The 15,617-nt window shown below is 40.1% G+C and overlaps 1 protein-coding gene and 1 non-coding gene across 3 annotated transcripts in view; one reads left to right on the top strand and one right to left on the bottom strand.

The window, feature by feature from the left end:
* Window positions 1-15,617, top strand: part of MTOR (mechanistic target of rapamycin kinase) — a 156,527-nt gene that overhangs the window by 29,190 nt on the left and 111,720 nt on the right. For both annotated transcript variants that reach the window (XM_024253096.2, XM_024253104.2), the window contains exons 17-19: window positions 992-1,126; window positions 1,371-1,500; window positions 3,510-3,760. In XM_024253096.2, the coding sequence (XP_024108864.1) occupies window positions 992-1,126; window positions 1,371-1,500; window positions 3,510-3,760 (516 nt within the window). The remainder of the gene's footprint in view (window positions 1-991; window positions 1,127-1,370; window positions 1,501-3,509; window positions 3,761-15,617) is intronic.
* LOC112130983 (U6 spliceosomal RNA) lies at window positions 6,079-6,185 on the bottom strand. The gene has a single exon (XR_002913150.1). It is a non-coding gene; the product is annotated as a U6 spliceosomal RNA (small nuclear RNA).

Below are 15,617 nucleotides of genomic sequence, written 5' to 3' on the forward strand. Positions count from 1 at the left end.
ATTACTGCTTCCTGATTGAGCAAGACACACCCCATGAGTCTGGGGACTTTGCTTCTCTTTATTCACCTTAGTATCCTCACCCAGTGCCTAGAACAGAGTGTGACACATAGTAGGTACTCAAAAATATTTGTTGAATGAGTAAAAGTTCGAAAGATTTGAAACCAGAATTACCTGTTGTCCTGACCCAGAGGCAGTTTCAGTAATTATCAGGGCTGACTAGTGCCATTTTGTCTATACAAAAGAAAATGCAGGTCAAATATCAGAGCCCTAGCTCTCAGAGGGAAAAAGAAAGCCTTGGCCACTGCCTATGAGGGAACAGAGGTTTAGCTCATCCTTGCCCAGCCCTGGTTCTGCTTTCCCAATTTGAGGCTATTAGATGACTAGACTAAAATTAAGAACACTCTTAATTTATTTCTGGGCATGGCAGCTCACACTTGTAATCCTAGCACTTTGGGAGGCTGAGGCAGGAAGATCGCTTGAGCTCCAGAGCGAGAGCAGCCTGGGCATGATGAGACTTTGTCTCTACTAAAAAAAAATAGCTGGGCATGGTGGTGTGTGCCTGTAGTCCCAGCTACTCGGGAGGCTAAGATGGGAAGATCACTTGACTCCAGGAGATTAAGGCTGCAATGAATTGTTATCACACCACTGCACTCCAGTCTCCGTGAGACCCTGTCTCAACAACAACAAAAAATCTTAATTTCCTTTTGAATCTGTTAATCATTTGGGATACGGAAGAATGATGTGTTTTCTTTGAGAAAGGTGGGAATTTTCTTTGTCTGTTGATCCAGTGATTATTGCAGGTTTGTGTGCTTGATCAACCTTGGTTTTATGCCCTCTTGGGATTTCTGCTCATGATTAGTGTCTTTACTGGAAACCTCTTTTCTCTTCTTACAGCCTCTAACACTTCATTACAATCATTATACAAAGAGTTCAACTATGCTTTCTTTTCTCTCGTACTGGCTCAATGAATCATGTTCTTGTGCCTATCCAGGTGGCTCTGTGGACCCTGGGACAGTTGGTGGCCAGCACTGGCTATGTAGTAGAGCCCTACAGGAAGTACCCTACTTTGCTTGAAGTGCTACTGAATTTTCTGAAGACTGAGCAGAACCAGGGTACACGCAGAGAGGTAGGGGACGTGGCAAACTTGGTCTTTAAAGACTTTGCTGGGACGATGGCAAGAGAGAGAAGGTTGCAGCATTAACATGCTCTGACAGTGTCAGTCAGACTTCCTGTCCCTCTCCATTTTGTTCATGTAGCTGGTCATTTGGGTATGAATTGGGGATTATGTAACCTGAGAGGAGTATCCGTGATACTTGTTGTAATCATGTTGTGATGAATGTTTTCTTTTTTCCCTCCCCTTTCCCACCCAGGCCATCCGTGTGTTAGGGCTTTTAGGGGCTTTGGATCCTTACAAGCACAAAGTGAACATTGGCATGATAGACCAGTCCCGGGATGCCTCTGCTGTCAGCCTGTCAGAATCCAAGTCAAGTCAGGATTCCTGTAAGTTGGGGGTAGCCATGAAAGACTTGCCAAGTTCTCACTCACAGAGCCCTTGCTGGTTGTGTTTAGAAAGTCTGGAGCTGGATTACTGAGAAATTATAGGATATTGGCTCATGTAGCAACTTTTGAAAGAAAAGTCAGTAGTTTTCTTCTTGAATCCCAGAAGGGTTGCTGCTTCCCGTTGTGGTCAGAGTCCTCATGTCTGCCTAGATTCTTTGTCAAGGGTTGGCATGCTAAGTCTGTCTGCTTTTTGATGCCAGTGCAAGAGATACACATTATCACTCCATCACCTCTATCTGTCTCTCATTCTTTCTTAGTGCCTCTTTGATGGTTCTCATTCCCATGGTATCTACAGAAGAAGAGGATAGAATTGATTCTCCCTGTTTTAATTGATAGGGAAATCAGAGACGAGGCTCAGGGCCATAGGGAAAACTAGCAGCAATCAGAAATTTGGGGCTCTTTTTTCCATGAAATGGTCTGGCCCAAGAGCTGCATTGCCTTTTTTTGTTTGTTTGTTTTTGAGATGGAGAGTCTTACTCTGTTGCCCAGGCTAGAATACAGCACTGCAACCTCTGCCTCTTGGGTTCAAGCAGTTCTTCTGTCTCAGCCTCCCAAGTAACTGGGACTACAGGTGCACACAACCACACCCGGCTAATTTTTGCATTTTTAGTAGGGAGGGGTTTTGCCATGTTGGCCTGGCTGTTCTCAAACTCCTGACCTCAAGTGATCCACCCGCTTCAGCTTCCCAAAATGCTGGGATTACAGGCATGAGCCACTGTGCCTGGACGCCTTTTTTTTTTTTTTTTTAAAGTTTTGTTTTATTTTTAATTGACTCAGGGAGGGGGGATAGGGAGAGGTTGGTCAATGAGGGCAAGGTTCCAGTTAGACAGGTGGAATAAATTCTGGTGGTCTGTTGCCCATTGCCTTTTATTGTTTTATTTTATCTTAATTTTATTTTTTTGGAGACAGGGTCTCACTTTGTCACCCAGGCTGAAGTACAGTGGCGTGATGTAGCCTCGACCTCCTGGGCTCAAGTGATCCTCCTGCTTCAGCCACTCAAGCAGCTGGGACTACAGGCGTGTGCCACCACCCCTCGATACTTTTTGTGTAGCCCGTTGCCTTTTGACAAGTAGCCTGAGTGAATGGGGGTGGGGTATGGGGTTGCAGGAGGGTTTTCTAGACTTAACCCATATTCCCTCAGGGCAGGCCTATTTCTGACATTGAAAGTTAACATTGGTTCTCTCAGCTATTCCAGGAAAATGTTATTACCCCAGAATGAATTGTTTCTGAACTCTCTAGATGGGATCATATTGCTTCAGATTTCTTCCTCTTCTGGTATTAGGGAGGCATGCCTGTGATGTCATTCTGTCAGCCCCATAGCTGTTGAGAGCAGGGCCTGAGCCATGCTGCTCCTGGTGTTCTTCCTTATTCATGGCACCAGTCAGCCCAGCTCTTCATCTGTTTAGTTCTTACCCTCCTCGCTGCACTCTTCATGTTAGTATACCTCCCTCCCTTGCCGCTGCCCCCTCCGCCACCGTCAGAGTCCTTGAGGTCCTTACTGTTCAAGTCAGGTAGGTAGTATTTGCCTACCAACTTATCTGAATTCCCTAGGGGAACCAAGGAGCTGCTGAACAGATGTTTGCCTAATTTAATTCCCTTTACTTTATTTTGGGGGAGTAATTATTTTTATTGATGGTTTCAGTTATGAAGTTGTGAACGGTAAGAAGCTAAATTAAACAGAGCAATTTAGAGAAAACCAACCCATCATGTACTGTTTTAGGCTTCTGTGGTTTGAGTAATAGAAAAGCCAAAAACTGTTTACTCCTTGATGGTGAGAGGCTATTCATTGGTTCCTAATAGACCTTGAATTCCCAACAGTGTTAGAACATACTAGGAAGAAAGATATGAATGCTAATGTCTGTTAGGAGGTTGTTTGTTATTAACCATGCTCTGCCTGAAGTCACGTCATGCCATGTGTAGCTCTAACGCTCTCTGCTGTTTTGTCCTAGCTGACTATAGCACTAGTGAAATGCTGGTCAACATGGGAAACTTGCCTCTGGATGAGTTCTACCCAGCTGTGTCCATGGTGGCCCTGATGCGGATCTTCCGAGACCAGTCACTCTCTCATCATCACACCATGGTTGTCCAGGCCATCACCTTCATCTTCAAGTCCCTGGGACTCAAATGTGTGCAGTTCCTGCCCCAGGTCATGCCCACGTTCCTTAATGTCATTCGAGTCTGTGATGGGGCCATCCGGGAAGTAAGTACCTCAAACCCCAATCCTTCTCTTTCTCCTCTGCACCACACATGCACAGATCCATCTGTGCTTCAGCTTCTTAATTGTGCATTCTGTGTGCTCTTGAGCCTAATGCCTTCCTCCCCCTTAACTTGCAACATGTAAAGTGTACAATCGGCTCACTCCAGTGTCCTGGCTTAGATGGCTAAAAGGGCCAGGTGCAGTGGCTCACACCTATAATCCTAGCACTTTGGGAGGCCGAGGTGGGTGGATCACCTGAGGTCAGGAGTTTGATACCAGCCTGGCCAACATGGTGAAACCCCGTCTCTACTAAAAATACAAAAATTAGCCGTGCGTGGTGGTGCACGCCTATAATCCCAGCTACTCGGGAGGCTAAGGCAGGAGAATCGCTTGAACTTGGGAGGTGGAGGTTGCAGTGAGCTGAGATCGAGCCACCGTGTTCTAGCTTGGACGACAGAGTGATACTGTCTCAAGAAAAAGATGGCTAGAAGATGAATAGCCTGGGAGAGGAAAAGCATTGTCATTCTCAGTAATCTAGAGTTCAGTCCAGTTGTAGATGCCCCACAAATACAAAATCAGTCTGGATTTCTGGTTGCTCCTTCCTGACAAAATTTAAGTTGTAACATTTTTAGTGAAAATACTGCACAGGTGAAGTTGCATGCTTCTTACTGGATCTCGTACTGCCACCAGTTGGTCCCATTACTTTTGATCCTCAGTGCGAGCATGCGGCCAAGTAGGTGTTTATCCGATCTCTCCATTGTAAATTTATCTGTTTTCCTTTGCCATTAGTGAGTAATCTGTGGGGTGACCCTTTGAGACTCCATGGCTATCCTGTTCCTCAGCTACCTTCCATCCAGTGATTTTAGCATCCATTGATAATCCTCACTTGAATTGATTATCACACTGGTAGTTGCAAAGTGATGACTTTCTAATTTTGCTATTCCTTCTCCATTTAATTAGCTGGCAGCATTTTTCTGTGAAGAGGAATTTTCTCCTCCCCCACCTCTCACTCTTGCTGTTTCTTGTGTCTTTCTCTAAACCACAGAATATGCAAAATGGTTTTAAGATTATATGTCCATACTACTACCAACCACAGATCTAAGTAAAGTTCAGAGTAGCTTTGTAGTTCCTGTTATTCTTAGAATACACTCTACTAAGGGTGTACAGAGTACTATGTTTAAAAGATACCTCAATTAGTTACTTTTCCCTCTGATCATATTGTCAACATGATGTACATTTAGAGGAGATAGCATGTTTTTAGAAATTATGTTTCCTAACTTTGTGTCTGGAGTATAGACATACCGTTTATTTGTTTCTATTGTATTTATAACTATCAACATAATTGAATTCTTTTTTTTTTTTTTTTTTTTTTTTTTGAGACAAAGTCTCACTTTGTTGCCCAGGCTGGAGTGCAGTGGTATGATCTCAGTTCACTGCAGCCTCTGCCTCCCAGGTTCAAGCAATTCTCCTGCCTCAGCCTCTTGAGTAGCTGGGATTACAGGGGTGCACCACCATGCCCGGCTAATTTTTGTATTTTTAGTACAGACAGGGTTTCACCATGTTTGCCAGGCTGGTCTTGAGCTCCTAACTTCAGGTGATCCAACTGCCTCAGCCTCCCAAAGTGCTGGGATTACAGGCATGAGCTACCACGCCCGGCCAGAATTCTTATTAACTCTAATAAGTTTAATAAGTTTATTACCTGTAAATTCTCTCAGGTTTCTACTCTATATAATTATATAGTCTGGTGGGCGGGGGCGGTGAGGGGGGAAGAAAAATAAAAAAAGGAAGTTTTGTTTTTTAGTTTTAATCTTGTAAACCACTTAGTGACACAGTAAGGAAAAGTAATAAGTAATAAAAAAGTAATAAAATCTCTACTACCATGTTTTTGGTTTTTGAGATAGGGTCTAGCTCTGTTGCCCAAGCTGGTGACACAGAGGTTGCAGTAGGTGATACGGGCTCACTGCAACCTCCACCTCCCGGGCTCAAATGATCCTCCCACCTCAGCCTCCCGCGTAGCTGGGACTACAGGCATTTACAACCACACCCAGCTGATTTTTTGGGTTTTGCCATGTTGCCCAGGCTGGTATCAAACTCCTGGGCTCAAGCTATCTGCCCACCTTGGCCTCCCAAAGCACTGGAATTACAGGAGTGAGCCACTGCACCCGGCCTACTTCCATGTTAATTAGATGCAGTGATAGTGGAAATCTATAACCTTGCTCCTGATTTTAATGGGACTGCTGTTAAGATTTCACCATGAAGTATAATGTTTGTTGTAGCTTTTTGTTAGATATCTTTTTATTTTATTTTATTTTTATTTTTTTAAAAATACGGAATGCTTCACAAATTTGCCTGTTATCCTTGCATATGGGCCATGCTAATCTTCTCTAGATTGTTCCAATGCTAGTATATGTGCTGCCAAAATGAGCACTAGATGGCTTTATAAAGGTCAAATATTCTCATATGAAGAGAATACTAAAGAGTTTTATTATGAATGGATATTGAATTCTTTAGTCTGTAATATATGGTTTTTCTCTTTTAATGTGTTAAATATGTTGAATCACACTGATAACGTGTTCTAATGTAAGAATGCGGGCATTCTTATATTAAAACCACCTTGGTTATATAATGTATTTTTAAATTTAATCTTATGTCAGTTCAACTTAGAATTTTTGCATCTGTGTTCTTGATTGAATTGATCTATAGTTTTCTCTTTCTTAACTATGGGCTCAAAGATCTGTTTAGCTTTTCTGTATCTACTTGAAGCAGTTTTGGCTACTTTTTTTAGGAAGCTGTTCATTTTGTCTAAGTGATAAAACTTGTTGACATGAAATTGTTCACACTATTCTCTTACATTTTAATTTAAGATCTTTTTTTATGCCCCAGAACTGAGTGGATTATGTTTTAATTTTCTACTAGAGATTTGTTAAAGCATTTTTCAAAGAAGCAACTATTGGCCAGGTGTGGTGGCTCATGCCTATAATCCCAGCACTTTGGGAGGCCAAGGCGGGTAGATCATCTGAGGTTCGGAGTTCAACTCCAGCGTGGCCAACATGGAGAAACCCCATCTCTACTAAAAATACAAAAATTAGCCGGGCATGGTGGCGCATGCTTGTAATCCCAGCTACTCAAGAGGCTGAGGCGGGAGAATCGCTTGAACCCAGGGGGTGGAGGTTGCAGTGAGCTGAGATTGCTCCATTGCACTCCAGCCTGGGTGGCAGAGCAAGATTCCGTCTCAAAAAAAAAAAAAGAACCAACTTTTGACTTGGTGATCTATTATTATTTTCCTTTTTCTGCTTTTTAAAAAAAATTGTGTTAGAATGTTAAGTCATTGTCAATCTTCTTTTCTAATGTAATCTCTTAAGGCTATGAATTTCACTCCAAGTATTAACTGCTTTCCAAAATTTCTTAAAACTTACATACCGTAAGATATGTGGGGGGGGAATTTAAAATAAAAAATTTATTTATTTATTTACAAGTCAGATAAAATTTGCATACCATAAAATTCATTGATTTTTAATATATTTACAGAGTTATGCAATTATCACTAATCTAATTTTAGAAAACTTAAATCACCCCAGCAGAAAACCTCCTGTCCATTTTCAGTCATTTTCTGTTTCTGCCTCATCCCTGGGCAACTACTAATCTGCTTCTATCTCTATAGATTTACTTTTTCTGGACATTTCATATAATTGGTGTCATAGAATATGTGGTCTTTTGCATTTGGCTTCTTTCACTTAAAACTTTTGAGGTTCATCCATGTGTGGCATGTATCAGTAATTCATTCTTCCTTTATTGCTCAGTAGTGGTGTAGTATTTTCATTATTGTCCAGAAATATTTTCCAGTGTTAGAATTTCTTCTTTTACCCTTGAGTTATTTAGAAGTGGGTATTTGTAAACTTAAAGAGTTTTTAATTTCTCTTTTTTATATTGATTTCTAACTTAATTGCATTGTGTTCATGATTCTTTCATGCTTGCTGGAACTGCTTTAATGGTCTAGTGGTTGATCGATTTTCATAAGTATTTCCTATATCCTTGGGAATACTTGTGTATTTGCTAACGTTATGGACGGGTTTTACATAAGTCATAAGATTGAACTTATTACTTATTGTGTTCAAATCTTTTGTGTCCTTCTAATTTTTGTTTGTTTGATATATCAATACTGAGAGAAGTGAGACAAAATTCTCCCTTTACAATGGTGGGCTTATTTCCCATAGTTTAGTCAATCTTGTTTTATGTATCTTTGAGACTATATTACTAGATGCATGCAAATTTTAAATCCTGATATCTTCCTGGTAAGTTGACTGTTTTATCATTATGCAATAATCCTTCTTATCTTTAGTAATACCTTAAAATTTATTTTGCCTAACATTAAAATAGCTGCACCAGCTTTTTTTTGGAGGTGTATGTCTTTTCCATTTCTTTTACTTTTAACTGTCTTGTGACTTTTTGTTTTGGATACTCTCTTGTAAATGTAGCTAGATTATCTTTTTAATCCAATTTAAAAATGTTTGTCTTTTAACCAATGCATTCTAGGTCAATTGCATTTACTGTGATTGCTGATATATTTGGGTTATTTATTTTATTTTATTTTATTTTATTTTGAGACGGAGTATTGCTCTTGTTGCCAGGGTGGAGTGCAATGGTGTGATCTCGGCTCACTGCAACGTCCGCCTCCTGGGTTCAAGTGATTCTCCTGCCTCACCCTCCCAGGTAGCTGGGATTATAGGTGCATGCTACCATGCCAAGCTAATTTTGTATTTTTACTAGAGATAGGATTTCACCATATTGGCCAGGCTGGTCTCAAACTCCTGACAAGTGATCCACCCGTCTCGGCCTCCCAAAGTGCTGGGGTTACAGGTGTGAGCCGCTGCACCTGGCCATATTTGGGTTTATTTCCACCATCTTACTTAGTGCATTCTTTTTGTCCTGCTTTGTGTGTTTATCTTTCTTTTTTGTCTTTTTCTGGATTTGTTTGAGCCTTTATTTTTTATTTCATCTGTTGCCTTCACTCATTGGCCACCTTTAATTTTTCTTAACATTTTGTAATAGACTATTTCAATCATGAATAAAGTAGACAACCTATTATATTAGATTCTCATATACCCATCAGTAATTACTAGCATTTTGTCAATTTGGTTTTATCTCTTACCTCCATCGCCTTTCCCCCCTGACACATGCACGTACATTTCTGCAGTATTTTAAAACAAATTACGGGTATCATATTATTTCACCAATACATACTTTTTTCCATATAACCACAAGTATGACACCTACAAAGCTAACAATCATTTCTTAGTATTATTTAATACCAACCCTTCTTCAGATGTCCCTGATTGTCTTAAAAATTCATTGTAATTTGGTTTATTCAAATCAAAATCTATATAAGGTCTACATCTGGTTGATGTATATAATTCTTTCACCACTTATATACCTTTTCCCTCTACTTAAAAAAAAAAAAAGTCATGTATTTGTAGAAGAAACCAGGTCATTTGTCCTGTTTCTCATACTGGATTTGGCTGATTGTATCTTCGAAGTGTCTTAATTTCCTATAAACTAGTTAGATTTAGAGGCTTGATTAGATTCAGGTTCTGTTCTTTTGACAAGAGATACTTCATAGATTACAGTACTGTATACCTCCTATTTCACCATTTAGTAAACAGATATTTTTGATATGACCCACTGCTAGTGATGTAAAGGCTAATCAGTGGGTTCGGATATTGTCATCTGATCCATCTGTTATAAAGTTTCCTATCAGCCTTTTTCCCAGTCATTTTGGCATTCATTGGTAGTTATTTCCTAGAGCTATTATTTGATTAGGGACTGCAAAATTGTGATTTTCTTACTTATATATATATATATTTTTTTATTTAAAAAAATTTTTTTTCCATGACACATCTCTCAGGAGGTCCTGAGAACATGTGCCCCAAAATGGTGATTTTCTAATTTGATTATTCCTTCTGGATTTATTAGCTAGAAAGTTCTTTAGAAATAAAGAGCTTGGCTGGGCATGGTGGCTCACAGCTGTAATATCAGCACTTCGGGAGGCTGAGTTGAGAGGATTGCTGGAGCCCAGGAGTGTAAGACCAACCTGGGCAGCATAGCAAAACCCCATCTCATTTTATTTAAAACATTTTTTTAGGCTGGGCGCAGTGGCTCACGCCTGTAATCCCAGCACTTTGGGAGGCTGAGGCGGGTGGATCACAAGGTCAAGAGATCAAGACCATCCTGGCTAACACAGTGAAACCCCGTCTCTACTAAAAATACAAAAAAATTATCCGGGCATGGTGTCAGGCACCTGTAGTCCCAGCTACTTGGGAGGCTGAGACAGGAGAATGGCATGAACCCGGGAGGTGGAGCTTGCAGTGAGCCGAGATTGGGCCACTGCACTACAGCCTGGGTGACAGAGCGAGACTCCGTTTCAAAAAAAAAAAAAAATTTTTTTTTAAATAAATTTAAAAAAATAACTTTATATAATCAACTACTGAGGTAATTTGAAGTGTAGATCATGTAGGAAAAGCAGAATAAATGCATGAATCTTTCCCTTTATTTATCAATTTATCAATTTTTTAGTATAATGAGTCAAGCCTCTAACAGCTTTTCAGAGGTGACCCAGGCACCTTCCCACCTCCCAATCCTACCCTCATTCTTTGGAGTATCAGTATGAACTCATGAAGATACATATATATATATATAATTTATCTTTATTTATACTGTAAACCAAGTTGGTTGCACAGTCACTCAAAGAAGACTATCAAGTGAAAGTCATTTAGTCATCTTATTGTTAATACTAATATTGGTCATTTACTACTTGTGTGTTTAAAAAAAATACATATATATATGTAATCTCACTAAAAGAAATCAGAGCTCTCTATATAGAGTATTTCTATATATGTAGAATATGTATATACACACTATATATATATATGTATATGTAATAGTTCTGTTCATTGCAGGCACTAATCTTTTTCACAATCAGATTATCCTGATCACCCTGGCTGTTGTGTCCTTTTTACATGGCCCGGTAGACTTTCTTGCTTTCTGGTGGAAAAAAATTACTCCAAGCGTATCAAGTATATTTCACTCAAACCTGGGCATAGCCATTTCCAAGGAGCTCTGATTTCTTTTAGTGAGATTACATACATATATATATTTTTTATAGATGTAAATAGAAAATGACCAATGTTAGTATTAACAATAAGATGACTAAATGTAGTTTAAGACTTTCACTTGATATTCTTCTTGAGTGATTGTGCAGCCAACTTGGCTTATAGTTATACTCATTTGTTTCTGTTTATTTTCAATTTTTAGAAATTTCCTTGAGTTTACAAAAAATTTAGGCTGAGCATGGTGGCTCACGTCTGTAACCCCAACACTTTGGGAGGCCGAGGCGAGTGGATCACTCAAAGTTAGGAGTTTGAGACCAGCCTGGCCAACATGACGAAACCGCGTCTCTACTAAAAATACAAAGATTAGCTGGACGTGGTGGTGCATGCCTGTAGTGTCAGCTACTCAGGAGGCTGAGGCAGGAGAATTGCTTGAACCCGGGAGACAGAGGTTGCAGTGAGCCAAGATTGCACCACTGCACTTCAGCCTGGGCGACAGAGGAAGACTCCATCTCAAAAAAAAAAAAAAAAAATTAACTTTTATTTTAGTTATATAAGACATTAACATAGTTCCAGAGCTAGAACTATAAATAAGATCTATCCAGCAACGTCTAGCTTCTGTCACCATCTTTATACCTCGTTTTCTTCCTTCCTTTATTATTTCCTATTGCTGCTATAACAGATTACCACAAATTTAGTGGCTTAACACAGATTTCTTATCTTACAGCTCTTTAGGTTATATTTCTGACATGAGGTCTCACTGGGCTAAAATCAAGATGTTGCTTTTATGTTCCCATCTGGAAGCTCTAGCGGAGAAATGATTTCCTTGCTTTTTCTAGCTTCTAGAGCAGGAGGAGTTGGACAAGCTTGTTTTAGAGGCTGTCTGGGTTCCTTGGCCCCCTTCCTCCATCTTATTAAACATTATTATTGTTTTATGTCATGTTTGTTTATATTCATCCACACATATTTCATGTCTCATCACCCTGTCTTCCATATTAGAGCTTTCTCCTAGAATCATATTCTTTCTTCATAGGACAAATTTCTCTTAGGAGCATTCATTGAAATAAACTGTTCTTATCTGAATAAGTCTTTATTTCACCCTCTTTTTAAATCTTCATTTGGAGATTTAAAAATTAAATTAAAAATTTTATGTTTTAGCCAAGAATATGATTCTAGGTTCTCCTACAACTGTAGATATGATCCCACTTTCTGACTTCTTTTTGTTGCCGTTGAGAAATCGTGAATCCCTTTTACATATTTTTTCTGTGGCTTTACTTCTCATTGTTTTGTTATCCTGAAGTGTTTACTATTATGTATCTAGATGTGAATATCTTTTGATTATCCTGTTTGAGACTTGGAGGGCTTCCTGAATGTGAAGATTGGTATCTTATCAGTTCCTGAGAAATTCTCATGTATTATCTTTTTTGGAATTTTGTCCTTATACCCTTCTATTTTTTTTTCTTTCTTTTCTTTTTTTTTTTTTTGAGATCGAGTCTCACTCTGCTACCCAGGCTGGAATGCAGTGGTACGATCTCGGTTAACTGCAACCTCCACCTTCCAGGTTCGAGTGATCCTCATGCCTCAGCCTCCTCAGTAGCTGAGACTACAGGCGTGCACCACCACGCTGGCTAATTTTTTTTTTTTTTTTTTTTTTGCATTTTTAATAGAGACAGGGTTTTACCATGTTGCCCAGGCTGGTCTTGAACTCCTGTCCTCAAGCAATCCACCCGCCTCAGCCTTCCAAAGTGCTAGAATTATAGGCGTGAGCCACCGCGCCCAGCCTTATTCCCACTTTTTTAAAGGCATTTTAAACAGACTAAATTTTCTATCGAATACTTCTATTATATATAAAATTCTTAGTGGGTCTGATTTTGCATATTGTTTCTGAGAAGCCATGTTTGTAGTGGTCTGTTTCCTCACGTGTTTTATAATTTTGAATCATATAGCATATTCAACTGGGCTTTCCCTGGAGCAATACTAGAAAATCTGCTCTAAATTTGCATCTCTCCAGAGAGGATATGCATTTACTTCTGCCAGGTGGTCCAGGAGAACTTTAATTTCTTGGCTTAGAGATTCCCAGGCCACACAGTTAGTGAAAATAAATCCCTAAACCCGTACAATAGATGCCTGAAATTATGAACTCTTAGGGGAGGCATTTTTCTGCCTAGACCCCACATCACAACTGGCAAATTTCTTTATCTCCTTTTACCAGTGGACAGATTTTTTTTTTTTAAACTCACCAATTCTCTTAATATGTAGCTCTTTGAAAGTCTGGCTTTATGTGAGAGGCTTTAGTTCTTTTTTTTTTGAAACAGGGTCTCACTTTGTTGCCCAGGCTGGAGCACAGTGGCATGATCTCAGCTCACTGTAACCTCACCTCTGAGGCTGAAGCGATCCTCCCACCTCAATCTTCCAAGTAATTGGGACTACAGACACATGCCACTATGCCCAGCTAATATTTTTTTTGTACTTTTGGTAGAGACAAGGTTTTGCCGTGTTGCTCAGGCTGGTCTTGAACTTCTGAGCTCGGGGTGATCTGCCTACCTTGGCCTCCCAAAGTGCTGGGATTACAGGCATGAGCCACTGCGCCTGGCCACTTCAGTTCTGATAATCTTATAATCATGTTTATATTTTTTTACTTAATTTTAGGCTTTTCATAGTGGGGGAGTTTGGGAGGAGATCTAGTGCATCATATTTTCAGGAGCAAAACTGTGTTCTTTTAAAATACTCATGTTCCGAGGAAAAAGAGAACGCATGTGAAAGGCTAAGGGAGAAGAGGCAGCTCCTCTAGCTCTCTACTCAGCATTGAGGTGCTTGCCTGTCCATGTCCCCTGGGCAGCTACTCCTTATGAATAAGCCACCGAAGTGCTCCCTAATCATGCCTAATAAAATGGCACCAAGGACCAGGAAGCTTGTTTCCTCTTTCTGTCTCTCGGTTTTCTCTGACCTCCCCGCCATCTCTATAGGCCTGTTTTCCTCCAGCTTAGGTTTTCTACTTTCTTTCAGGCTTTGCATAACAAAAATTTGCCTGAAGAACCTTTATATTTAGTCTCATGTTCCTTGATCTTTGTAATAACATTTTTTTTTTTTTTGAGATGGAGTCTCGCTCTGTTGCCCAGGCTGGAGTACAGTGGTGTGACCTTGGCTCCCTGCAACCTCCGCCTTCTGGTTTCAAGCAATTCTCCTGCCTCAGCCTCCCGAGTAGCTGGGATTACAGGCATGTGCCACCACGCCTAGCTAAATTTTGTATTTTTAGTAGAGACGGGGTTTCACCATGTTGGCCAGGCTGGTCTCAAACTCCTGACCTTGTGATCTGCCCGCCTCAGCCTCCCAAAGTGCTGGGATTACAGGCGTGAACCACCGCGCCCGGCCTGTAATAACATATTTGTATAGGGACCACTATACATATTTGTATAGGGAATCACTACAAAACTGTAGTGATTCAATCTGGGGGATGGTGGGGACCAGGAGATAGGTAGAAATGAGCTTTCTGAGTCAAATGTGTGCCACAGGGGGACCAGGCTGTAATCACCTTAGAAGTCAAAATTATCATTAGGGAATATGTTCAAACTCTTCTTTAAGCCCAATCCTGTATGTCCTATCAATCTTGGCTCTTTGGGTAATGAGTACTATAAGTCCATTACTCACTGTTTGAAATAACACTTTTTTTTTTAAGTAATGCTTTTTATTTATTCCAGCTTACCCGACTTGCATGTGGATAGGAGTGAAAATACATATGTTCATTTTCGAAATTATCATTGTTAATGGAGAGAAGCAAAGGCAGAGAGAGCTGTAAAAATTTGGGGAAGGGGGCCGAGTGCGGTGGCTCATGCCTGTAATCCTAGCACTTTGGGAGGGCAAGGTGGGCAGATCACGAGGTCAAGAGAGCGAGACCATCCTGGCTAACACGGTGAAACCCTGTCTCTACTAAAAAAAAAAAAAAAAAAAAAATTAGCCGGGCATGGTGGCGGGCACCTGTAGTCCCAGCTACTCGGGAGGCAGAGGCAGGACGATGGCTTGAACCCAGGAGGCGGAGCTTGCAGTAAGCCAAGATCGTGCCACTGCACTCCAGCCTGGGTGACAGAGTGAGACTCTGTCTCAAAAAAAAAAAAAAAAAATTGGGGGAAGGGGTGTCAAATATTATTTGCTACTTATTACTGGCATGTAATACTATCTGAAGATCATAACAAAATAAAACCTACATCTTGAAGACAAATCTTTAACCTGGAAAGTAGTTGAGATTTTCTTTACCCACACCTTCCTTATTCCCAGCTTTATTTAGTGCATGTTTTTTCTTCCTACACCTAAAAGGTACTGACTTAAGTAGAATCTCCTCATCCTATCCCTACCCCAGTTTGCTTGCTATTTTGGCTCATAATCTCTCAGAGATATAGTTAATTAATTAAGACCTAAGTAATGAGTTAATTACTATAAATGAGCTGCAATACCTGTAATCAAGAGTTAGCTGTATTTATTTTAGGAAGTAAGTGGTAATTAATTAGAGCCAAATAAACAAACGGTACATTTACAGTTGGTAAAAACTTTCAGGTTTATTTTTAAGTTTAGTGATTCCAGGAATCCTTCAATGATACAGACATTCATTGAGCACTGAACAGTATTCACGTCCCTGTTCTAGTGCTTGACATGAATTATCCCATTTAAGCCTTAGAAGTCTATGAGGTAAGTATTATTATCTCCATTTTCCCATGGAAGAGCCTGGGCACAGGGAGGTTAAATGAGGGTTACAAAGCCCCTGC

Source organism: Pongo abelii, chromosome 1, assembly GCF_028885655.2.
Source record: "Pongo abelii isolate AG06213 chromosome 1, NHGRI_mPonAbe1-v2.0_pri, whole genome shotgun sequence".
NCBI lineage: Eukaryota > Metazoa > Chordata > Mammalia > Primates > Hominidae > Pongo > Pongo abelii.